Raw genomic sequence first — 25,054 nt, 5'->3', positions numbered from 1 at the left:
TGGGCAATAAAAATGAAAAAAGCATATATAGAATGGGAGGAATAGGGCTAAGTGACAGCACATGTGAAAAAGACTTGGGTATACTAATAGATCACAGACTGAATATGAGTCAACAGTGTGATGCAGCAGCAAAAAAGGCAAAGGCAATTCTAGGATGTATTAACAGAAGCATACAGTCTAGATCACGTGAAGTCATTATTTCCCTCTACTCCTCTTTGGTCAGACCTCATCTGGAATATTGTGTCCAGTTTTGGGCACCACATTTTAAAAAAGACATCAACAAACTGGAGCAAGTTCAGAAAAGAGCGACCAGAATGGTGACCGGTCTGCAAACCCTGTCTTATGAGGAAAGGTTGCATGATTTGGGAATGTTTAGTTTGCAAAAGAGAAGACTGAGAGGAGACTTAATAGCTGTCTACAAATATCTAAAGGGCTGTCACATTGTAGAAGGATCAACTTTATTCTCATTTGCACAAGGAAAGACTAGAAGCAATTGGATGAAACTGAATGGGAGGAGCCACAGATTAGATATTAGAAAAAACTTTTTGACAGTTAGAGTGATCAATGAGTGGAACAGGCTGCCACGAGAAGTGGTGAGTTCTCCTTCAATGGAAGTCTTCAAACAGAGGCTGGACAGACATCTGACTGGGATGATTTAGCGAATCCTGCTTTGAGCAGGGGGTTGGACCAGATGGCCCAGGAGGTCCCTTCCAACTCTACGATTCTATGATTCTATGATTCTAACTCTGCCACCCGACTAATTCATCTCTCTCCTCGCTACTCCTCCGCTTCTCCCCTCTGCAAATCTCTTCACTGGCTCCCATTCCCTCAGCGTATCCAATTCAAATTACTAATACTGACCTACAAGGCAATCTATAACCTGTCTCCTCCATATATCTCTGAACTAATCTCCTGATATCTTCCCTCACATAATCTTCGGTCCTCCTAAGACCTCCTTCTCTCCTCCACACTTATTTGCTCCTCACCCAACCACCTCCTAGACTTCTCCCGAATAGCCCCCATTCTTTGGAATTCTTTGCCCCAATACGTCTGACTATCAATCACACTCAGATCCTTCAGACGGAACCTGAAAACTCCCCTCTTCAGCAAAGTCTGAGAGCCTGCAATGATCCCTTCTGCCTCCTCACCACTAGTGGAGCTACCGCCTCACCATCACTGGAGCTGCTGCAACCCCCCAACCTACTGTCTCCTTCCCCACCATCCTGTAGAACGTAAGCCCGCAAGGGCAGGGTCCTCTCTCCCCTCTATATCAGTCTGTGATTGTTAGTTTGTTTACTGTAAGTGATATCTGTAACTTGTATGTAACCCCTTCTCATGTACAGCACCATGGAGCCAATGGTGCTTTATAAATATATAACAAAAATAGTCATAATTCTCTTACACATGAATTCTCAGGTCCCACAACTACTCCACGTGTGGCATTTGCTGTGGATATCGGTGAGTGTAGGTGCCCGATATCAACAGACAATGCAATAATTATCTGATGCAGGTCACACGTCTGGTACCTGCATCTATCTTCAGAACAGGGATTCTTTTATCCCCTTTTCTGATAGATGAATGATTGCAGTGACAAGTGCACTCAGCTGTATTCAGAACTTCCTTTTATGGAACCTGTCATGTAAAAAAATGCTATTAACCTGCAGATGTGGGTTTAATCTGCAGGTTATGAGCATTGTAAAGCTGCCCAGTGCCTGCACTAAGAGGCCCATTGCCTGCACTGAGAGTCCCTCTACCAGGAGGAAATGAAATTTATTCCTCCTATGAGCCTTGGGCCTTCAGTTATAGGGGTGTAATAGCCTGCAGGTACTGATGATGTCACTACGGATCAGAGACAGATCAAGAGTTAAAGGGTTTATTTACAGGGGATTGACTCTCCATGCAGGGAGAAGCAGTGGGGGTTAAACTTGACAGGGTAAAAGGTAAAATGGTACACAAAAGGCTGGGTAAAGCTATGAAACAGTTAAGCAAAGTAGAAATAGTTAAACGTGAATTCTTGTACCTTATCAGTCTGGTGAGGTCTTGATTGCAGGGTCTCTTTCTCCAAAGCTGGCACCGTCAACAGCGGCACTTGAATTCTCTGTAGTCTCTCCTCTCTTTGGAACTGGGAACTCCAGGGTTAAAGCAGGAAGCAGGGAGATGCTGCGAACCTGAGCCTCCCCTGCTCTAAAGCCCCCTTCACACATAGCGAGATCACTAGCAATATCGCTAAAGCGTCACCGATTTTGTGACGCAACAGCGATATCGGTAGCGATCTCGCTACATGTGACACTTACCTCCAACCCGGCTCCCCGCTGGATATCGCTGATCACGCGAGAATGGGATGGTCCATTTCTCATCATCGGCTTCCTGCTGGCGCCGACGAGCGACTCCATAGACGCGGGCGGAAGACGTCACCCTCGCTGCATGTGACAGGTAAGTATCGACCGCCGACCGCTGCTGCACCGCTGGTGAGATCTGCCTGTTTGGCAGCTCACTAGTGACCATTTAGCGATGCACCAGCGATCCTGACCGGTTCGTATTGCTGTCGGAATCGCTGGTGCATCGCTAAATGTAATGGGACCTTTAGTCTCTGTATGATACACTGTCAGTCTCTCCACAGGAACGATGCTGCACACACTGAAAAGTCTCTCTGTCACACTAAGGAGCTCTGGTCTGTCACCGCGGGCATCGGGGCTGTGCGCACGTGTAGGTACGTGAGCCGACTGGGGGGTGGTCCTCTTACCGCCGCGAACAGACTGAGACGGAGACTGAAGTGCGTCCAACAGGTCCTCTTTATTGGCTGTCCTCTTGACGACCGCAGCAACATACAGCAGCGGCTAGACACTCTCCACAAATAGGCCCGGGTACCTTCGCTTCCTCCTTACTTCTGTATAACGGCCCTCACGGCTCTTTCACTGCAGCTGCCCTAGGCCTACCACTACAGCGCTTCGCCTGCCCGAGTCCGTCCGTCTTATGGTACCCCCAGGCTCTCTCTGTCTGCGGCTTCTCTTGTCTCTCCATCTGCGGCTTCTCCTGTCAGGGCCACCCCCCTGACTGTCTCATTTGTCAGTCCCCTCTGGAGCGTCTTCACTGTGTTTAGCCTCCTTAGGTCTTCTCTACTCAGCTCCTTTCCCTGGACTGACCGCTTCTAGAACTCTTCAGCCTCCTTTTATCCCCCTCCTTGGGAATTCCCCCTAGAGTTCTTGTAACCCCGCCCCCCATGACTGAGCGGTTTCGTAGCCCTAAGCTGATGTTCAGTCCTTTGCTCACAACTCTCTACTCCCATCTTGTGGCCAAACTGCAGTACTACACCCACCTCTCCTATCTCCAGCTGTCTCCCTTCTTTCAATACAACAATCCATCTAAAGCACACTATACCTTTACCTTCCCACTGCAGACAGGGCCATACGTCAGTCCACTTCCCCTACACTCCCCTCTTCCTTTGTCCGTTGTCGTCCTCGACAATCTTGTTCCCCTTCTTTGTCATTCTGAAGCTTTGCCACCGTCTTTCTGTCTAGCCGTTTGTCGAGCAAGCCCTGAGTCCTTTTGCTCTACGTATTGGTGCCGAATAAAACTGGGAGCATCCATGCCTGGAGTAGCTTATGGCTACTGGCCGGCACATATGCCTTTAAGACTATTCCCACTGGTTGGGCCAGGTCCACCCGGACTTCTCTACGGGTGCTTTCCTCCGACTTTTCTCCCATTCTGCAACATTCTACAATCTGGGGTGCAATGACCGAGGCTGTAGCCTACCAGGTCACAGACCGCTTCCCTCCTTTGCTTTGGGGTGTTTGTGGTACTGGGGACTTGACCTAGGGACCACTGTCTGTTTCCATTCCACCTGTCTCTTTGTCCTATCAAATTAAATTAGTCATGGTCAGCGTTTCTCTTCACACTTAGTACCCGGGACCTGTTGAACATTTTCATTTTTTTTTTTTACATACATATGACATTTCAACAACTATCTATAGTTTTAACTATGCCATGTTTAATACTACCATGTTAACTTTTTTTGTTTTGCATCTTTTCCAAGTAAAGCATAACATTTTTCTTTTTAAACAAAACATAAACATTGTTGCTCTCCCTTCCTTTACAGAGAGCGCCTCCCCCCATGCATCCCCGCCGTATCAGGAGAGAAAAACATTGTACTTAACGTGGACATAGAACTGTCCATAGGCTGCACTATGGCGCACAGCAATCCTGGTAGTCCGGGTCACCTCCTGACGGGCGATGTTCCATCAATCAGCAGGGAACTCCACAGCCGTGAAGTTCCCGGGATGCTTGAACTGTTCTGGGTCCTGAGTGTCCCTGATGCCCGAGACCCAGGAGTCCTCTTTTCTTTTATGGGGGCTCATACCCCTCGAGGTAAGCGATGACCGCCAACACATAATAGCCGCGGGGGCAGTACTCCTTGTAATAAGAGACCAGGTCTCCCTCCCGCAGAGCCCATCCGTGTTTGATGGAAGCCACATTAAAGTATATTTTGTGACTGGTTGCGAGGTCCCGAATAAAGCCATAGCCCTTGGCTGGGTTGGTGTGCACAAGCCACCCGTTAGACCGGGGAACGGTCATGGCTGCTTCCCCCTTGGCATGCAGCAGTGCCCAGACCTCCCGCTCTTTGGCCTTCTTCTGCTCATTGACCTCCGCAACCCAGGCGGAGCGTCCGGTGTAGGCCTCGGGGCCTGGCCGGTGGGCCACGGCCGAAGCTGAGAGTGGGGCAGGGGCAGCTGCATGTGCCAGAGGGCCAGCCACAGCTGGGGACGGACGCGGGGTAGGGGCAGCTGCGGGTACCTTCGGTTAGGCCGCACCCAGAACCATGAGTGGAGCAGGGGCAGCCACAGGCACCGGCGGGCAGGCCGCAACCGGAGTCGCGGACGGGTCAGAGGTGGCCACAGGCATCGGTGGGTATGCCGCGGAGTAGGCCGCAGCTGGGACCAAGGCGGCCGCGGGCACCGGCGAGTAGGCCGCAGTCAAGGCCGCGGATGGAGCAGCGGTGACCACGGATGACGGTGAGTAGACAGCGGGGGCTGGCAGCCCGGTCACTGCGGCGATCTGGAGCGGGGCCAGAGTGGCAGCAGGCCCGATGGATAGGCCGCTGCCGGAAGATGGAGCATGGCAGGGGTGGCCGCGGGTCGGTTCCGCGTCGGCGACACGGGACGAGGTACCACTGGGCGGGGTGGCTCGGGGTCGTTGGCGGAGGCGTTGTTCAACCCGGCAGGGCCCGCGGAGTCACCTGGAGACGGGGTCGCTGGGGAGCGGGTGGTCAGGCGAGGAGGCCGAGGGCCGGTATTGGGGCCCTGGGGCCTGTTTTGTGCACGGAGCGTGGGGGCGAGAACTGCCTGCGGTGCCGCTGGCTGGGCCGGGGGAACGCTCACCTTCCCCGGTGCCGCGGCTCCTGGCAGGCTATCCCGCAGCTCCCTCAGCAGCCATTGATCTTAACCCCGCCGTTCGGCAGGGCCAGCCTCCAGGCTCGATGGTTCCGCAGGGAGGCTCCGTGAAGGTTCCTCCAGCGGCTGTTCCAGCAGGGTCAGGGGTCGCTCCTCTTCCCTGGCAGGCGTCCGAGGTACCAAGAGTGGCTCCCAGGGGCAGGTCTCCCAACGGGACTCGATCTCCTAATGCCACCTCCATTCCAGGCGTCTGAGGCCACGGCAGCTGCAGCGTCGCATCTTGTCCGAGTTCCAGAAGCTCAATGGCGCCAAGAAGCTGCACCCAGCCTCTCCATCTGGGCCACTCCCATTCTTGGGTGGGGCGTTGGTCAGCCTCTCCACCCATCTTCCAGGTACCAACGTGAAGGAGCGGCTGTCTTCACATGTAGGCCGCTCCCTCCAGGGGCGGGTGCGACATAGTCCCAGATTGTCCAATGTAGCTGCAAACTCATGTGCTTCTTTCTGGCGTTGGAATGCCACAGCCATTCTGTCAAGTTCTTTTCCGCTCCGGATCCACCTGATGAAAGCCAGCAATCCGGAACACAGCCCAAGTTTGAAATCCACAGGGAAATCTTCAGCCCGTACGATTTGGGTCCTTTAGATCTTTGGTGCAGGCTCGCCGCTGAAGTTGGAGTATTGGTGGCGGCGATCCTGCCGACTACGCCAAATGTAGGTATGTGAGCCGACTGGGGGGTGGTCCTCTTACCGCCGCGAACAGACTGAGACGGAGACTGAAGTGCGTCCAACAGGTCCTCTTTATAGGTCGTCCTCTTGTTGACCGCAGCAACATACAGCAGCGGCTAGACACTCTCCACACACAGGCCCGGGTACCTTCGCTTCCTCTTTACTCCTGTATGACGGCCCTCACGGCTCTTTCACTGCAGCTGCCCTAGGCCAACCACTACAGCCCTTCGCCTGCCCGAGTCCATCCGTCTTGTGGTACCCCTAGGCTCTATCCGTCTGCAGCTTCTCCTGTCAGAGCCACCCCCCTGACTGTCTCAGTTGTCAGTCCCCTCTGGAGCTTCTTCATTGTGCTTCGCCTCCTTAAGTCTTCTCTACTCCTCATTTCCTCTCCCTGGACCGCTTCTAGAACTCTCCAGCCTCCTTTTATCCCCCTCCTTGGGAATTCCCCCTAGAGTTCTTGTAACCCCGCCCCCCATGACTGCGGTTTCGTAGCCCTAAGCTGATGTTCAGTCCTTTGCTCACAACTCTACTCCCATCTTGTGGCCAAACTGCAGTACTACACCCACCTCTCCTATCTCCAGCTGTCTCCCTTCTTTCAATACCACAGTCCACCTAAAGCACACTATACCTTTACCTTCCCACTGCAGACAGGTCCGTACGTCAGTCCACTTCCCCTACACATGGGTCACTGTCTCTGCACTGTCAGGGGGAAAGCCTCCTCTGGTCACAGGGGCTACCGAGTCCACGTACTCACAGACAGTGCTTTCTATATCTCGTACTTCAGCCCCAATCCTCTGACGGGGAGTTCTCATTTTCCTGGAGCGCGGTGCTACAGCCTGCTTCTTGTGTGACGCGCGCTGCTCTGCCTCTGGTGCGCTCTGCTTTCACGCCCTCAGCCTGCACACCTTCCGGTCCACCGCCCCTTTGTGGGGTGTAGGACCCCGGGAAAATGACTGGGCCGGAACCAAGGGGACCGCCATCAGGGTTCCTGAAAGAACCACACCGGGGGGGACAACGAAGGGAGACATGCGACTGATGTTGTCAGGGCAACAGGGGGCGAGGCGAGGAAAACAGGAGCAGGGGGCGCGCTCAGGTGTCAGTTGGCAGAGAGCCTGACATGAGACAGGAAGCCGTGTGACATAGAGAGAAACGGGGAAACGGGCGGTGTGTTTTGGAGAGACCGTCAGGGGTCTGTGAGGGGGAAGCTACGGACTCACCGACAAGTGACACGTGAGAGACTTTCACCTGAGGCCGCTCCCCGCACACGGTCGCACACTGCTGCACCCGCTGTTTCCCGCCTCGTTGTGACAGGTCCGCGACCTCAAGCGGCCGCTTCGGCTACACATCAATCCGCTACAGCGGTCAGGACACTGCCCCCCTTCCTTCTCCCACAGCTGTGGCCCTGTCATCACCGACCTCAGGGGGGCGCCACCTCGCCATAGGCGGCCATAGAGGCCCCCATCCCGTTTACTGGGGGACCCTGAGCAGAGGCCGGCCAACCGTCATTTTAGAGACTGCGTCAAGACTATGCTGTGAGGCGGGAGCCGGTAAAGACTTCCTGGAAGGCCTACCCCGCTGTATCCTTCAGGGCCTGTTGTGCCCCACCAGCACCGATTCTTCAGGGCCTGTTGTGCCCCACCAGCACAGATTCTTCAGGGCCTGTTGTGCCCTGCCAGCACCGATTCTTCAGGGCCTGTTGTGCCCCACCAGCACAGATTCTTCAGTGCCTGTTGTGCCCCGCCAGCACAGAGTCTTCAGGGCCTGTTGTGCCCCGCCAGCACAGATTCTTCAGGGCCTGTTGTGCCCCACCAGAACAGATCCTCCAGAGCCCGTCGAACCCAATCATCCCGGGACATCGGGGCGTCAAAGCAGTCGCATCAGCAACCTCTGAGCTGCCGCATCTGCGATCCTGAACGACGCCTGGAAGGATAAGTTGTCCATAGGAAATAAGGACCCTTAGTTCGGCCGTACGTGGCCTGCAACACCCGGACTAGCCGGATTAGTCGCATTTAATATAAGAAAAAGTGTTGTAAATGTTATTGAGTCCCTGCGAGGACAGTTTGTTGTTCCCTATTTGGTTTGTTCAGCAAAGCCCCAGCGGCACCAATTTATAAACGTTTATTTTACAAATCACACTCAGTCTCGCATCTCGTCACTGCATCCTGAGAACCTGTCTGAACCCTACACTTGGCGTAGTCGGGAGGATGCAGTCTCCGAGCATGGACAGTGGTGTCCCAGATTATGGCAGAGCTGTGAACTCTACAAATAATGAGGGTCCCCGTTCCAGCATTTCATTGGGGGCCATGCTGAACAACCTGCCTAGATTTTCCGGCTCCAATACTATGCTATGGAGCTGGACAGAGCGGATGCGGGGGCTTTTTCGGATGCACCCAATGACCCCCGATCTGGAAGCCGAAGTGGCTCTCATGGCACTAGACGGGGAGGTCAGTGATGTTGAAACCTCCGGGACACCGTAACATTTTTGATAAAGTTTTACAGATAGTAGAACAGACCCATGGGGACCCAACTAATGTGGGAGAGTTAAAGACCTGCTTGTTCAGTCGGATGCAGGGAGAGGGGCAGACAATCACTCAGTATATCAATGTCCTCCAAGAATTGCATACGGTCATTGAAAGAAAGGACGGGGTAGGGGTAGGTCCTGTTGACATTACCCTAAGCGACCTACTGGTGACTGGACTGCGGGATCCATTAATAAAGCAGGCATTACGGGAGCAGATCAGAATGAATCCCCAAATAGACTTTTCAGAAGTGGGAAGTCAGTCACAGGCTCGATACGAGGGGAAGATACGAGATGTGGAGGCCTCCGTGAATGTAGTCGAGGAGCCTCAGTGGGTGGAGGAGATGAAGCAAGAGTTGAAGAATATTAAGGGCGAGTTGGCCGAAGTAAAGAGGAGGACCGAGACCGGGACTGAACTGGCCAAACTAGTAAAGCCTTTAGAGGAAGTGCTGCCAGCCTCCGCGGTTCAATTGCGAGTACACTCCGAGGATCCTTGGGAAGTAACGATTCGAACCCTACAGGCCACCGTAATCTCGACTCAGGAGAAGGGTCGAAATATTCTGGAGCAGATGCGGGCCGAACTTTCCGGGTTAACTTCAGCCCAACTCTCACAGAGAAAAACATTGCTTGGACAGTACCATGAAGTATTTGCTAGTCATGAAGAAGATTTTGGGTGTACCACCGCCATCACTCACGAAATCCCCACAGCAGGAGCGGCCCCTATCCAGGAGCGATATCGACAGATCCATCCACAACTCTACCAGGAGGTGAAAACTTTGCTGGCCCAGATGCTGCGAAAAGGGGTGATACGGGAGAGCCAAAGCCCCTGGGCGGCTCCAATTGTGTTGGTCCAGAAGAAAGATGGTGCATTACGATTCTGTGTGGATTATCGGAAACTGAATGCATGCATTATTAAAGACTCATACCCACTGCCCCGCATAGAAGAATCCTTGTCCGCTTTGGGGAAAGCAACATATTTTTCGACCATGGACTTGGCCAGTGGGTACTGGCAGGTGCCCATGTCAGAAGAAGATAGAGCCAAGACGGCGTTCATATTGCTGATGGGACTATTTGAGTTCAATCGAATGCCATTTGGACTGGCCAATGCCCCCTGGACCTTTCAACGGTTGATGGAGAGGTGTCTGGGAGATCTCAATTTTGAGGCTACGTTGATCTACCTGGACGATATCATCATCTATGCCGCCACATTCGAGGACCACCTGAAGCGGTTGGGACAGGTACTCAGCCGGTTGCAAAAGTACGGGTTGAAGGTAAAGCCTCAGAAATGCCACCTATTTCGCTCCCAGATTGAGTATCTGGGTCATGTCGTTTCGGCAGAAGGTGTGAGGCCATCCCGGGAGAAGACTGCTATCCAGGAATGGCCTACCCCCGAGACGGTAAAAGATGTGCGCGCTTTTCTGGGGTTGCCGGATATTACCATCGTTTCGTAAAGAATTTTGCATGCCGAGCTCAAGCCCTGCACGACCTGCTAAAGGGGTCTCCCGCTGGGGCCAATGGATGAAGAATCCAGTGGCAACACCCTCAGGAAGAGGCCGTCCGAGACTTCAAGGCTGTGCTCTCGGATGCCCCAGTGTTGGCTCATGCAGATTTCTCACAACCGTTCATCTTGCACACTGACGGGAGTCTTCACGGGCTGGGGGCTGTGTTGTCACAAGTTCAAGATGGCCGGGAGAGGGTGATCGCTTATGGAAGCCGCTCACTCCATGACTCCGAGCGCAACCCTGACAATTACAGCTCCTTCAAGCCATGACGGGCCATGACGGAGAAATTCGCAGAGTACCTAGCAGGCTCCGAGGTGGTGGTGCGGACTGACAACAACCCGCTGGCTCATTTGGAAAACGCCAAATTGGGGGCTCTGGAACAGCGATGGGTGGCCCGGATGGCGAAGTTCAATTATAAAATTATCTACAAAAGAGGGGCCGAGAATGTCCATGCTGACGCCCTCTCCAGGATTCGTCATACTACTCCAGGGCAGAATCGAGATGAAGAATTAGAAGGAGAGGAAATACCGTTCGTCCTCACTGCTGCCGTGCTCACAACTGGCAATCAAAAAGTATCTTCCCCCGAGACCTCAAGGGGCATATTGGAACAATCCCGAGATAAGTGGATACAACAGCAACAAGAAGACGAAGAAGTGGGACTTCTCCGGACATGGGTAGCTGCTGGTTAATTACCCCTTGATACTCAACGATAAACTTTGACTCAAGATCTGTCGCTGATGCTGCGACAATGGGAGAGACTGGTTATCCGAAAAGGACTATTGTACCGTAAAATAACTTCGCTAACAACCTCAATGACGGTTTGGCAGGTGGTTACGCCCGGAGCCCAACTTCATGTACTGGCTCGGGAGGCCCACGAAAAAGGGGCCCACTTCGGAGCAAAAAAGACCTTGCAATGGTTACAACAGAAAGCTTACCACCCACTTTTGCTAGCTGTTGTGGACGAAATTTGCCGGACCTGCCGCTAATGTGATTTAGCCAAACCACCTCAGACAATTGTGACCTCATCACCCCTTGAGCTCCTGACGGTGGATTACCTAACCATTGGTCCCGCATTTCAGGGATACGAACACTGTCTCGTCATGGTGGATCATTTCACCAAGTTTGCTGTGGTCACCCCTACTCAAGACCAGACCGCAGAGTCAGCCGCCTCCGCAATTTGCAGAAACTTTATACAAGTATACGGATGTCCTCAACGAATATATTACGATCAGGGAGCATGTTTTTTGGGAAAAGTTATGGAGGAATTACATCATCTCTCTGGGATTGACAAATCCCGGACCACACCGTATCACCCGCAAGGAAATGGGGCTTGTGAACGATTTAATCGAACATTGATTCAGATGCTGCGTACTCTGGAGAGTGACATGAAGGCCCGTTGGCCCGAATATGTTTCTGAACTAGTATGGGTCTACAACAATAGGGTGCATCGAGTTACTGGCTATACCCCTTACTCCCTGTTGTTTGGATGTGAAGGAAAAAGGGATCACGGAGGTGGAGTTGGACCCCGAAGAGCCTCAGCCCTGGACCGGAGTGTCGTCCTGGGTCCGAAATCATCGCCACCGGCTGCAAACCCTCCACCGAATCGTACACACAAAGCTCCGAGACTGGGAACACCCCGGAAAGAATACAACTCCAAATCCCCACTTCCAAAGCGGGGACCATGTGCTTGTACTAGATCAACGCCCCCCAGAACAAACTGGAGCCGCGTTGGGAAGAGAGTCCTTATCGGGTTCTACACCGTATCCATCCGGAAGGACCTGTGTACGAAATACGACCCGAGGAGGATGAAACACTGCCCACCCGCATTGTACATCGTAATATGTTATGCCTGTGTATTTCCACTGACCCAAAGCCACTGGAGCCTGCCCCTTCGTCCTCTGAACCGTCGTCCATGTGTTGGGACCCGGACGACGACGAAGGTTTTCCTCCAGAATCCAGAGGCCCTCCACTCAAAAATGAGACAGCTGACACAATTAGCCAGCCTGCACCAATCAGCCCCCCAATGTCCACCACCCCAGAAGACTCCACCCCAGTCGAACTAAGACGCTCCGAGCGGTCAACGGCCGGTAAACCCCCCGAACGGTATGAACAAGACCAGTTCGTATGGCAACGAACATTGACACCCCTACAGGCCAATCTCAATAGACTAACGCCCTCGCCCGAGGACTGGCGAGCTTACAGGGTGGGGAAATGTGTGGAGGAAGACCCCCGGAAAGTGACTGGGCCGGAACCAAGGGGACCGCCATCAGGGCTCCTGAAAGAACCACACCGGGGGGGACAACGAAGGGAGACATACTACTGAAGTTGTCAGGGTAACAGGGGGCGGGGCGAGGAAAAAAGGAGCAGGGGGCGCGCTCAGGTATCAGTTGGCAGAGAGCCTGACAGGAGACAGGAAGCCGTGTGACATAGAGAGAAACGGGGCAACGGGCGGTGTGTTTTGGAGAGACCGTCAGGGGTCTGTGAGTGGGAAGCTACGGACTCACCGACAAGTGACACGTGAGACTTTCACCTGAGGCCGCTCCCCGCACACGGTCGCACACTGCCGCACCCGCTGTTTCCCTCCCCATTGTGACAGGTCCGCGACCTCAAGCGGCCGCTTCGGCTACACATGAATCCGCTACAGCGGTCAGGATACTGCTCCCCTTCCTTCTCCCACAGCTGCGGCCCTGTCATCACCGGCCTCAGGGGGGCGCCACCTCGCCATAGAGGCCCCCGTCCCGTTTACTGGGGGACCCTGAGCAGAGGCCGGCCAACCGTCATTTTAGAGACTGCGTCATGACTACGCTGTGAGGCGGGAGCCGGTAAAGACTTCCTGGAGGCCTACCCCACTGTATTCTTCAGGGCCTGTTGTGCCCCACCAGCACCGATTCTTCAGGGCCTGTTGTGCCCCGCCAGCACAGATTCTTCAGGGCCTGTTGTGCCCCGCCAGCACAGATTCTTCAGGGCCTGTTGTGCCTCGTCAGCACAGATTCTTCAGGGCCTGTTGTGCCCCACCAGCACAGATCCTCCAGGGCCCGTCGAACCCAATCATCCCGGGACATCGGGGCATCAAGGCAGCCGCATCAGCAACCTCTGAGCGGCCGCATCTGCGATCCTGAACGACGCCTGGAAGGATAAGTTGTCCATAGGAAATAAGGACCCTTAGTTCGGCTGTACGTGGCCTGCAACACCCGGACTAGCCGGATTAGTCGCATTTAATATAAGAAAAAGTGTTGTAAATGTTATTGAGTCCCTGCGAGGACAGTTTGTTGTTGCCTATTTGGTTTGTTCAGCAAAGCCCCAGCGGCACCAATTTATAAACGTTTATTTTATAAATCACACTCAGTCTCGTGTCTCATCCCTGCATCCTGAGAACCTGTCTGAACCCTACACCTTCTTTTCCCCCACTGCCCCTTACAGTGACATGGTGCAGTCGGTCCAAGTGAGTAAGTCTTCCCTGGCAACCCTGCTGCCTGGCTATGTGGTTCCGGACACGGAGCAGGAGAGGTAACCCCCTTCTGGCTCTTCTTCCTCTTCACCCCCTTACAAGGGCGGGCTGGCACGGTTTCAATCACGCCTCAGGGCATAGTGAGCAGCGGCTGTAAACATTCCCTGGCACTAAGCCTGCTCAGCACTAGGCCGCACTCAGATGGCTTCCGAATGCAGACCAAAAGGATAAGGTGGAGAATCTTTTTTTTTTCTCCACATACGAGAATAACTGATTACACTGACACTTGGACCGCACTCTGATCAAACTTTGTGACAAGGTTTGGAGAACCACAGCCAGTTTGGGGATTGCGTGACAATCTTGACCGATTTATCCAGACATCTGAATGCGCCTTATAACATTCGTATTATATTTTCCAGTAGTCAGTAATTTATCTTTTGTTGCCCTTTAAAAAAAAAACATGTCCTCATGTGCTTGACTCCTTTTATAGCTGCAATTGCTACATGTGTGTAGTGTTAGTCCGCAGAAGGAGCCATAAAACGAGGCTGAGATTACTGTAGGCGATCAAGGATCATTCCTGTACCTAGAGATGTGCTCAGCTTAGGTGCCTGTGGGAAGGATCCTCCTCCTGGAGTGTTTCCCTGGAGGGTGGGGGACACAAGCTGCTCATTACCCCAGTTTGAAAGTCTGATGAGGTTGCTGGTGAGGACTGAGAGGATCACTGCCTGGGAATCCCTTAGGAGACCTTGCTGACTACCACCTCCTGGGGAGTCTCCAGCACCATGAAGATGCAGCTGAAGGTAGTGTATAGAGTTACTATACTTCCCCTCTAGACTTTTTGCAGCTGCTTGACAAACTCTTTTCACTCCTATATAATATAGTGGCAGTATGTAGCTAGGACTGTACTGCAAGTCTCCGCATTCCCTACTACACAACAGATCTGCTGGTACTTGCAGTGCCCCATATAGCATAATTTATTATGACAGCAGTTTAATGAGGATTACACACATATATTGATTTTCACCCTGCATTAACTAATGCCTGGTATTTTATTAAGTAGGGAAGAAATATTAGGGGCATGGTCTGGTGATTGCTCTAATGCAGATGCATTAGTCACACAGTGGTTTCTTTTGCTTTTTTTTTTTTTTCATGTGGATCTACAGAAAATCCCTGATATTAGATGTTACTATGGTACCGTAGACACATGTAGTTATACTGCGGTGTGCACGCGTCACTATGGTGCGATGCTTATTACATGCTGTTTGTATATTGCCATCCCCAAACCCAGAGGAGTGCCCTTCCATAGTACCCCAGGTTTGCTATTGGTACTATTATGCTGCCCGCGACAGGTCACTGGTTCCCATAACAACCGTATCGCTGGGATATATTATTTTTTAGACAATAGGGTGTGAAAATGTCAATTCCATAAAATAATCTGATTAGGTGTCAACAGTGTGTAATTCAACCGATTATATATTTTTAGATTTCCTAACACAATTTAAAAAGATTGTTGACTTCACCCAAAAAATCGAGCCAGGGCTTCTCCCGCTGTGAGATAAAATGTAATAGGCATTTGCTTCCCTATCTGTCCGTTACTACCCGCCAATCTGTGGTGAAAACTTGTCAACTATATATGACTACCGCAGCGAATTTACTGGCCACCGCAGGGTCTTGTTCTACTTCGGTAGCACCTCTGAGCCCAGTGACTGACTGCAGCGGTCACATGTGGTGGGCAGCTATGTCAGCAGGATGCAGTGCTGGAGATACAAGGACTTGAGCGGTTTTTTAATTTTTTTTTTTTCTTCATGGATGAATGAGAAGCATTGGCCTAAATTTTATTGGTTAAAAAGACAGACACCAAGACAGAAATCCGGCAGACCCTATAATGGTCAGGGGGCCCATCAGCCACCGTTGGTGTCAGGAGACATGTCTTGTTCTTCCACTGTCATTGCTATGGTCACATGATAGAGCAAAACAGCAGACGTAAAGAACACAGATGTGAACAGTCTTATTAGACGGTTTGATATGGTTGTTTTAGCCAAGATCTCTACAAAGTTATCTTACACTTGTCATCCATGTACTGTCCATATACAATCCATTTTTTTTACCCAACAGCTTTGAATCATTTACAGGACCATTCACAGTTTCCTATGTTACAGCATGGTGTTGTATCCATAAAAATTGGATGCCGTTCGATTTCTTTTTTTTTTTTTTTTCTCACCCCCCCCCCATGAGATTTCCGAGTGACTTTTTTCCACATGCCGAATACAGCAGAGAAAAACATACGCTGATCTGCACTGCCTCACTGAATAACATTGGTGCGAGTGCAATCCAATTTTTTTTCTGCATTGCACTCATCTGATTTATAGGCTAGTGTGAGTATTCCCTTTAAGGGCTCATACTCACACGCAAGAAACTTGGACGAGTCTCGCACGTCAGTACCCGGCACTCCGATCGGAGCATTCGGCTGCATGTATTTCTATGCAACTGAACGCTCCGATCCGAGTGCCGGTGGCAGTGCCGGGTATTGTCGTGCGAGGCTCTTCCAAGTTTCTCGCATTTGAGTATGAGCCCTTATGCCGGGATCACACATGCAAGGAATACGGGCGAGTCTTGCATGTTAATACCCGGCACTGCCGCCGGCATTCGGGAGTGGAGCGTGCGGCTCCATTTATTGCTATGCAGCTTCACTCTCCACTCCCGAATGCCGGCGGCAGTGCCGGGTATTAACATGCAAGACTCGGCCGTATTCCTTGCATGTGTGATCCCGGCATAAGGGCTCATACTCACATGCGAGAAACTCGGACGAGTCTCGCACGTCAGTACCCGGCACTCCGATCGGATCATTCAGCTGCATGTATTTCTATGCAGCTGAACGCTCCGATCCGAGTGCCGGCGGCAGTGCCGGGTATTAACATGCAAGACTCGGCTGTATTCCTTGCATGTGTGATCTCGGCCTTACAATGATTCCCACAGCTAAAATATAGTCTTATCTGTAATGCAAAGATGATCTGTGACATGGCATGTGGACATGTCTCTTGCACATCACATTCATTTGATCTCTTGTATATTTCCGTGATGATCAAGGAATGATGGATCTTGCTCCCAAGGAGAGGGAAATCATTCCTGAGATCCTTTTGATGTAAGGAGACTGTATATACAAAGACATACAGGAGAACAAATCTCTAGAAATTCGTCATAGGCATGGAGCCTGAATGGTCGTGCCCAGAGGCCAGACTGCTCCTTTTCCAGAGGACTCGTGGTCACCATGTTCTGTATATGTAGAAAAATCGCTCTGGCTATAAGCATACATTCTACATGTGTATATGAATTTCAAGCCAAGGAAGGGAAAAGAACATTTGCGTCTTTGTGCGCAGTGCATCGTACGCAAGTAGAAACGCATGCAAAAACGCGCATGCGTTTTTATGCGCATGCATTATAAATGGAGAAAAAAAGTACAGTCAGACATTAGGTTTTTATACTCCCATTTCAGACAATGTTTCTTTGTGTAGAGGGTGGTTTAAACCAGTGTCTAGACATGTTTAATCTTAAAACGCATGCGCAGGCAAACGCATGTCCATGTGCACGCCTGCGTTCCCATAGACTGTAATGCGTTGTTTTGACGCATTCTGTGTGCAAGCGTACGCATGTTTTTTTGACGCCTTTGGGTGGACCCAAAAATGCAACATGTTGCTTCCGGCGCGTCTAGACTCACACTTGGAAAAAACGCATGCGCACGAAAACGCAGACGAACGCATGCCAACGCAAGACCATGCGTACGCCATGTTAAACATAGGGACGCATGGATGCGCACGATGCACTGCGCACAAAAATACTAATGTGAAACCAGCCTGACTGTCGTATTTCTTGTGTGAGAATCGCATGGTAAACATCGTACTGGCTGTGGGCTTTCCTGACCTGAGCCTGACTGCTGCATAGTACTTAGTGATGAGTAAGTATGCTCATTGCTCAGGTTTTCCAGAGCATGCTCAGGTGTCCTCTGAGTATTTTGGCGTGCTCGGAGATTGTTTGTGTCAGCACAGCTGCATGATTTGTGGCTCCTGGACAGCCTGAATACATGTGGGGATTCCTGTTATGATTGGGTCACCGAAGAGGAGAGCAAGCCCAAGCTAAGCCACAGAAAACCAGAGAGGTTGGTAACTATGCGGATTGCAGTCCCCTGATCCTATCCACACAACTAGCAGTAGCCGTGGAGCGTACCTACGATGATCCTAGATGCCTTGGCACAGCCGGAGAGCTAACTAAGCCTAAAGCAAGAAGGGAAATCTAAACTGCCCCAGAGCAGACCCCAAAGGAATAGGTAGCCCCCAAACATTTATTGTCGGTGAGACAAGATGAAAACAAAAACGCAGGCAGGAAAATAGACTGAGCAAATGATGGGGCCCACACTGACTAGAAAGGAAAGGAAAGACACTGTCTGCAATCACGCAAAAAACCCTGCAAAAAGTCCAACACGTCTGATGCAAAAAACACTGAAGTCGCACAACTTCGCCCACTATATCAGCACTCTGGTATATTCTGAAAGCAGAGCAAAAAGAGGCCAATCTAATAAGGGACAAAAACAAACTGGCACAAGCAGTATCATATGGATGGTGATTCAGCACAGCCGGAGCTGGCTGACCCACACAAAACTGAGATAGACAAAACCAGATCAAATGCAAACAGAATAGCAAAAGAACACTTAGCTGAACATGCAGGGACTGAGCTGGAAACATCAGACCTCAGGAGGCAAGAAGAAAATCACCAGCAGGGATAGAGGGAGTCGGCTGTCTTAAATCCCAATCTGAAACCCCAGATCTCCAATAGTCGTCCTCATTATTAGGTGGCAAGCTTCTGTTAATCAGATCAGCTCCATTACCTCCAGTAACCACCAGAGGGAGCCCAGAAAGAGAACTCGCAACCCCTCTGTCAATCTGACCAGCTCCACTACCTTCAGTAATAACCCGAGGGAGGCCAGAAAGCAAATTCACAACAGATTCCCTACCAAACAGGCATTCCTCACATGTATTCAGGCTGTCCAGCAGCCACAAATCATGCAGCTGCTTCGACAGAAACTAAGTCTCGGAGGACACCCAAGCAACGAGTATACTCGCTCATCACTAATAGTAATCCATCATGCTGTCTTGCTCAGCTCAGGAGAGGTGTCGGACCAGTCTGTGCAGTGCGATGCAATCCTCACATGAGTTATATAGCCATCTGACCCTGTCCTAAAAAGAAGTATGGGAGAAGACTGTACATCTTAGGAACTTTTTTCTGCTTATTTATCATGAGGAAGAAAAAAACTTAATAGTCAGTGTGCCCTAAAAGGCAAAGCATACTCTTGACCTCATGTAGAAATCATCATTCAAATTAACATAAAATCCATCAACGTTAGATTCTGGAGTCTTAAAAAATGTTTCCTCTAGGGTTGTTAGTCAAACTTCCATTCAGTAGTATGGCTGACAAATCTACTGTAGGTCTGGTGGATTCCGGACAGTCCCCTCTTATGTCCTCGTTTTCCTATGCAAGTATTTATGACTTCATAGTGTGCAACTTAATTATATAATTTGTTGTGGTTTTTTAACTGGATTTATGACCTTTGTTATTTCATAATAAGAAATGATTACGGTATTCTTTTAAGTCTCTCGTGTGTCACAAGTGTTTCAGGTTATAGTTCATCTTGTCTTCAGGAGAAACCTGTACCTGCAAGTCTTCTGATAAGAACGTTCCAGTTCCTATATATCTCTTATTTTAATAAGTTATGTTTTGCTGTTTGTTACGAGAACTGAACATGAGAGATAAGGGCTGAGAACAAATGTCGATAGAACTTATGTCAATGGGTTTCTTACTCATGAGAGGATTATCAGACATGACAAAGTAAATCGAAGGAGACCTTTTTTTAGTTTTTACATTCCATCATAAGTTACATAATTGAAAATGGAGACCAGAATGAAGAATGGACAGTCGTATCTAATATATAAAGCTCAAAGTGTGTATGTGTATATGTCCGGGATAGGTATTTGCACCGTCGCAGCTACAGCCATAAAATTTGGCACAGTCACACATCTGGACCCCGAGAGCGTCCTAAGCTATGTTGTGAGGCGAAATTTTAACACTGCGCGTTCCAATTTACCAAACAATTTTGCCCCTGTCTACATACTGGGTAAAAAGTGTGTGCACGTCAAGCCCCGCCCCTCATTATGATGTCATAATGCCCCTATTTGCATAATGGGGAAGCAGTGTGTGCGTATCAAGCCCCGCCCCTCATGATGTCATAACGGTTGCCATGGCGACGCTGATGTCATCATAGGTTGCAAGCCCCTCCGCCGCTCATTATGATGTCATAATGGTTGACTATGGGATAGAGGATGTGTGATGGGTATATGGGCACTGAACTATGGGATGGAGGATATGTATGATGGGTATATGGGCACGGGACTATGGAATGGCGGATATGTATGATGGGTATATGGGCATGGGACTATGGGATGGAGGATATGTATGATGGGTATATAGGCACGGGCCTATGGGATCGTGGATATGTATGATGGGTATATGGGCATGGGACTATGGGATGGAGGATATGTATGATGGGTATATGGGCACGGGACTATGGGATGGAGGATATGTATGATGGGTATATGGGCACAGGACTATGGGATGGAGGATATGTATGATGGGCATGGGACTATGGGATGGAGGATGTGTGATGGGTATATGGGCACGGGACTATGGGATGGCGGGTATGTATATGGGCACGGGACTATGGGATGGAGGATATGTATGACGGGTATATGGGCATGGGACTATGGGATGGCGGATATGTATGATGGGTATATGGGCACGGGACTATGGGATGGAGGATAATTATAATTTGCTATAACTAATGTGGTGTAGTGACCACTATGTCAGCTAGGGGGCGCTGTGTGGGTGTCCCAGGACGGGTGTACAGGCACATTCAGTGTGGTAACAGGAGCAGGGTCCTAAATGACCATTATGGGTCTCAAGGTGGGTGGCCTTGGGATGCAGGCTCCAGGGTGTATTGATCAGCAGAGGTACTGCTGATCTTTCTGTTACACTGTGTCAGGGAAGCCTGTGTGTGTCTATACAACCTTTAGTGATGTCATAGCCATGTGATCCCCTTTGGGTGTGGTTACAGGGCTATGTAATTGAGGTGTTTGGCACATGTGAGAGTGGAGGGAGTCTGTGAGAGTGTGGACAGACTTCCCTGTGTCCAGGTGGGACACTACAGAGAGGGGCCTGTGTGCTAAGGAAGGAGAAGCCTTCCTGGGTCTGCGGCTGCAGATAGAGCTCTGCTCTGGACATTGCCCTGAGCTGGGTATATTAGTTGTATATGGGGAGGACTACACCTCCCAGCATGTGCTGAGACTCTCGGTCCGAGTCTGAAGCCACGGACGTTTATGTTCTTTTGTGCCTAAGCTAGAGGCGATGTTGGTGATATGCTGAGTTATGGTTTATGGAGCAAATAAACCTCATGAACTTTGGGAAGAACCTGCCTCATGTTTGTCTCCCGCTGCACCTGAGCGAGTCACATCCCTACAATTGGTGACAGACTGCGGGCAGCGATTCCCAGAAGCACGTGTGGCAGCGCTGGCGATTCTGAGCCAGGAGAGCAGACAGTCTGACAACCGTGAGTAATACTGACCGAGGTCAGAGAAAGTGACTGTGTTAATATTTGTGGGATACCTCTGGAGGAGAAGAGGCGTCCAGGAACCTGTGTGGCCGACACAGGTAACAGACAGGAGTCTGTGTTGCACTGACCAGGGTCAGTGAGAGACTGTGTTCCTGGAGGGGTCAGTGAGCAAGGTCCTGGAGGGTCAGTGTTGGGAGGTTCTGGGAGAGGAATCGGATCCCTGGAACACGTGCTATGACCTTGGACCTGGTGAGGCGTGTGTTGGGCAGTCTCAGGCGGAGACGGATGTCCTGAAGAGCACCCGCTGAGCCCCTGGACCTGGTGAGGCTGGTGTGTTGGGAGACCCTGGGAGGAGGGTCGGCTCCCTGAATAGCACCCGGTGTGCCCTGTGTGTTGGACGGTCTCAGGTGGAGACGGTACGTCCTGAGTGGCACACGAACAGGACATGTGAGAGACTGTGCATGTGTTTTTTTTCTTTTTTTTTTCTTTTCCTCTGCAAAACCTGAAGGTGCTTGCTGTGGCTCAGTGGGGTCACGAAGGTCTCGCAGCACAAGGACCTGGTGTTTTCTTTAAGGGATCTGCCCTGGGAGCATTGGTAGCAGACGCTGTCTGTCTACGCCATCCTGCTGCAGCTTTATTGCATGTGACTAAGCGGATACAGTAGTTGTGGCTTTACACAACTATTAAGGGTGAGTACCCTGTATTATTGCTGCATAACCCATTATACCTGCACTGGTAAGGCCCTATGGGCGCACTTTTGTGGCTTTTTTATCTTTGAGGGTGACAAGCGGCTTCCAGTAACCCGGCGGGGTTACGAAGGTGACAAGCGGCTTCCGGTGGATCGGCGGGTCCACGAAGATGGCGCAGCAGGAGCTGCAGTGACACCAGCCGCTGTGTATGTGTGTGAACAGCAGCCGGAGGTGCCGGTGATCAGTGACAGCAGGAGCTGTGGTGGTGCCAGCAAAGACTTGTGTGGTATCGTTAAAAGACAAACTGTACTGTGTGAACTGTGGCCTAAGAGGTTCTGCAGGACGGACATGGGGAAATCCCAAAAGGGGGCGGTGACCCAAAAGGGGGCGGTGACCCAAAAGGGGGGGTGACCCAAAAGGGGGCAGTGACCCAAATTGGAGTGGTAACCCAAAAAGGGGTGGAAACCCAAAAGGGGGCGGTGACCCAAATTGGAGTGGTAACCCAAAAAGGGGTGGAGTCCCAAAAGGGGGCGGTGACCCAAATTGGAGTGGTAACCCAAAAAGGGGTGGAGTTCCAAAAGGGGGCGGTGGTCCAGAAAGGGGCCAAGTGTGAAGAAGTGACAGCACTGGGTGTCTCAGTAGGTATGTCTGGAGTACCGCAGTGTATGTGCAGGTCTTTTTCAGAATGTGGAATATCCTTTCCGGGGAGTAATGATGGGCCACAGATGTGTACAGTGATGCTGCACCGGGAAGGAGCCTTTGGTCGGCTGGAATCAGAGAGTCAGGTGACTCTGACAGGAACGCCTCTCGTTTTCTCTCTGACCGAGAAAAACGTCAGGGTTCGCTGTAAACACGGGGTCACGGTGAACTACGCAGTAGACACAGTAGTGTTTGAGGGGACCAAAGGTGGTGAGTGCCAAGGTAGAGGGATACCACGGGACTTAGTCTATGCCTGGGAGAGGGGCCGGGACTTTCTTTTGTTTGATGACGTTTGGTCTGACGATGGAGATGCTTCGACTGTGGGGCAAGCAGACACTGAGACAGTGACGGCTCCTGACATGGACAGGTCAGAGGTAGAACTGACCAGAGGAAGAAGTACATCTGCCCAACTGACGGACCTGACGTCTCGTGATAAGACAGATGGTGGGCTGGGAGATGAGACTACTGGACTAGACACATTGGTGCTGGAGGGTTCACTCGACTGGTGTGACTGACCCAGTGGTACCCTTTGATGATATAATTAAAGAGGTAGTGGTGAGACACGTGCTGGACAAAAGAGAGCAGGGTCGTGAGATACAGCTGATAAAGGAGACTGTAACAGAACATGTCGAACGGGAAAGAGTCCTAAGGCAAGCAGCTGAGCACAGAGTGGATGAGCTGGAGAAGGAAGTCTCTGAGCTCAGAGGTCACCTGTCAGCGTGTAAAACCATGAACAAGACCCTGTTGGAAGATATGGAGGTGCTCAGAGAGGCCCAAGAGAAGCATCAACAGGAGATTCTCAGGAGAGAGGATGAGCGTCGCTACCTGGCAGAGGAGAAAGATAAAGTTCTGCAAGAACTCAGTGGAGTAGTAAAAGGTCTTCTGCAGAAGAAGTGGATGGGCGAAGACGTACAGCGGCCTTGCCCGACTGATAGCAAGGCAGAACTGCCAAAGCCCATCTTGGAAAAGGGTCCTGAAGACTGTAAATCTCAGGAAGATGGTGAACCAAGAGCTGCACAAGACAGTCACCCGGTCTTGGCAGATACCTTGAGGGAAGTGTCCGTGGGGAACCCAGAGCCATCTGTCCAGGATGAGAGCAAGTCCATGACCTTCAAGTGCATGATGGAGGTACCCGAAGACGTGCGAGAAGCGTGTGCCAGCGAAGGTGTGCATGAGACCTTTAAAAAGGCAGTAAAGGCCTATAGTGTGAGCTGGGCACCAGAAACAGACCAGTTGGTGATACTGGCAGAAACGGAAGACACAGAGAGAAGGGTGGCTGTCCTGAAGGAGATGCACCTACAATGTCTCCGCACGAAACAGATGCTCGTGGAGCGTAATAGGAAAGCCGCTCGACGTCTGGAGCTTGCAAGGGAAGCACAAAGTCGGCTGGGCTTTGTGGAAGACATAATTCCGGTACCCAGAAATCTGGTGGGGAAAGTCGTTGGCAGACTTGGAAAGGTGATGCAGGAGATGGTGAATCGATCCTGTGTGAAGAGAGTGAGGATCCCACCTGCTGGTGAAATCCAAGTCGTTATTGAAGATGACATGGTTCCTGTCATTGTGGTTGGTTCGGTGGAAAGCATTGGGAAGCTTCGCATGCTCCTGGAATATCGGGTAGCGTACCTGAAGGAGATTGAGCAGCTAAGACAGGATCAACTGCAGATGAATGAGCAGATAGAGAGCGTCAGGTGGCGTTCCCCTCCAACCCAAGGTGTAAGGACCCGAAGGGATCCTCCAAGGAATGAAAGGACAGGTAGTCGAAGGCAAGAACGTCGAGAGTCCGCAAGTGGCCGTTCTAATCGTAGTAACATAGGCACAAGACCCGGTGGTGGACATAGTGACAGAGGGTCAGACCAGCCAGTTGGCCCAGCTGGACGTGGGACTCATGACCGTGTGAACTGGGAGAGCCGGCCAGTGAGAGAAAGGTCGGGTGACGGAGCGCAATGCAAACAGGTGGAGACTAAAGAGTGTCTGATCACACTGACGGACATTGACGGGAAGGCCAAAGCCCAAGGCCGAAATACTGACCGCTGGGGGCGGGGGAGGCCTAACGTGAATATGAGGCAGTTTGACTACAGAAACAGATGGAGATGGTCCTCTCGACTTGTAGGGCAAGGTGACATGGGTGCCAGGTCTCAAGATACCTGGGTGATGTCATGTGTTCAACCCCACAAGTTTGAACAGAGGGGGGAGGTATGTGGTGTAGTGACCACTATGTCAGCTAGGGGGCGCTGTGTGGGTGTCCCAGGACGGGTGTACAGGCACATTCAGTGTGGTAACGGGAGCAGGGTCCTAAATGACCATTATGGGTCTCAAGGTGGGTGGCCTTGGGATGCAGGCTCCAGGGTGTATTGATCAGCAGAGGTACTGCTGATCTTTCTGTTACACTGTGTCAGGGAAGCCTGTGTGTGTCTATACAACCTTTAGTGATGTC

The 25,054-nt window shown here is 51.2% G+C and overlaps 1 protein-coding gene across 1 annotated transcript in view; it reads left to right on the top strand.

Moving 5' to 3' along the window:
• The first annotated feature begins 14,101 nt into the window (after positions 1–14,101).
• TRPM6 (transient receptor potential cation channel subfamily M member 6) overlaps positions 14,102–25,054 on the top strand; it is a 278,440-nt gene continuing 267,487 nt past the window's right edge. Inside the window, exon 1 of the mRNA XM_073543757.1 lies at positions 14,102–14,378. Coding sequence (XP_073399858.1) covers positions 14,361–14,378 — 18 coding nt within the window. The 5' untranslated portion in view covers positions 14,102–14,360. The remainder of the gene's footprint in view (positions 14,379–25,054) is intronic.

The sequence above is a fragment of the Dendrobates tinctorius genome, unplaced genomic scaffold (genome assembly GCF_039654945.1).
Source record: "Dendrobates tinctorius isolate UK_male_01 unplaced genomic scaffold, ASM3965494v1 ptg000134l, whole genome shotgun sequence".
Lineage (NCBI taxonomy): Eukaryota > Metazoa > Chordata > Amphibia > Anura > Dendrobatidae > Dendrobates > Dendrobates tinctorius.
The sequence above is the reverse complement of the archived record's forward strand: the minus strand, read 5'-3'. Positions and strand labels throughout refer to the sequence as shown.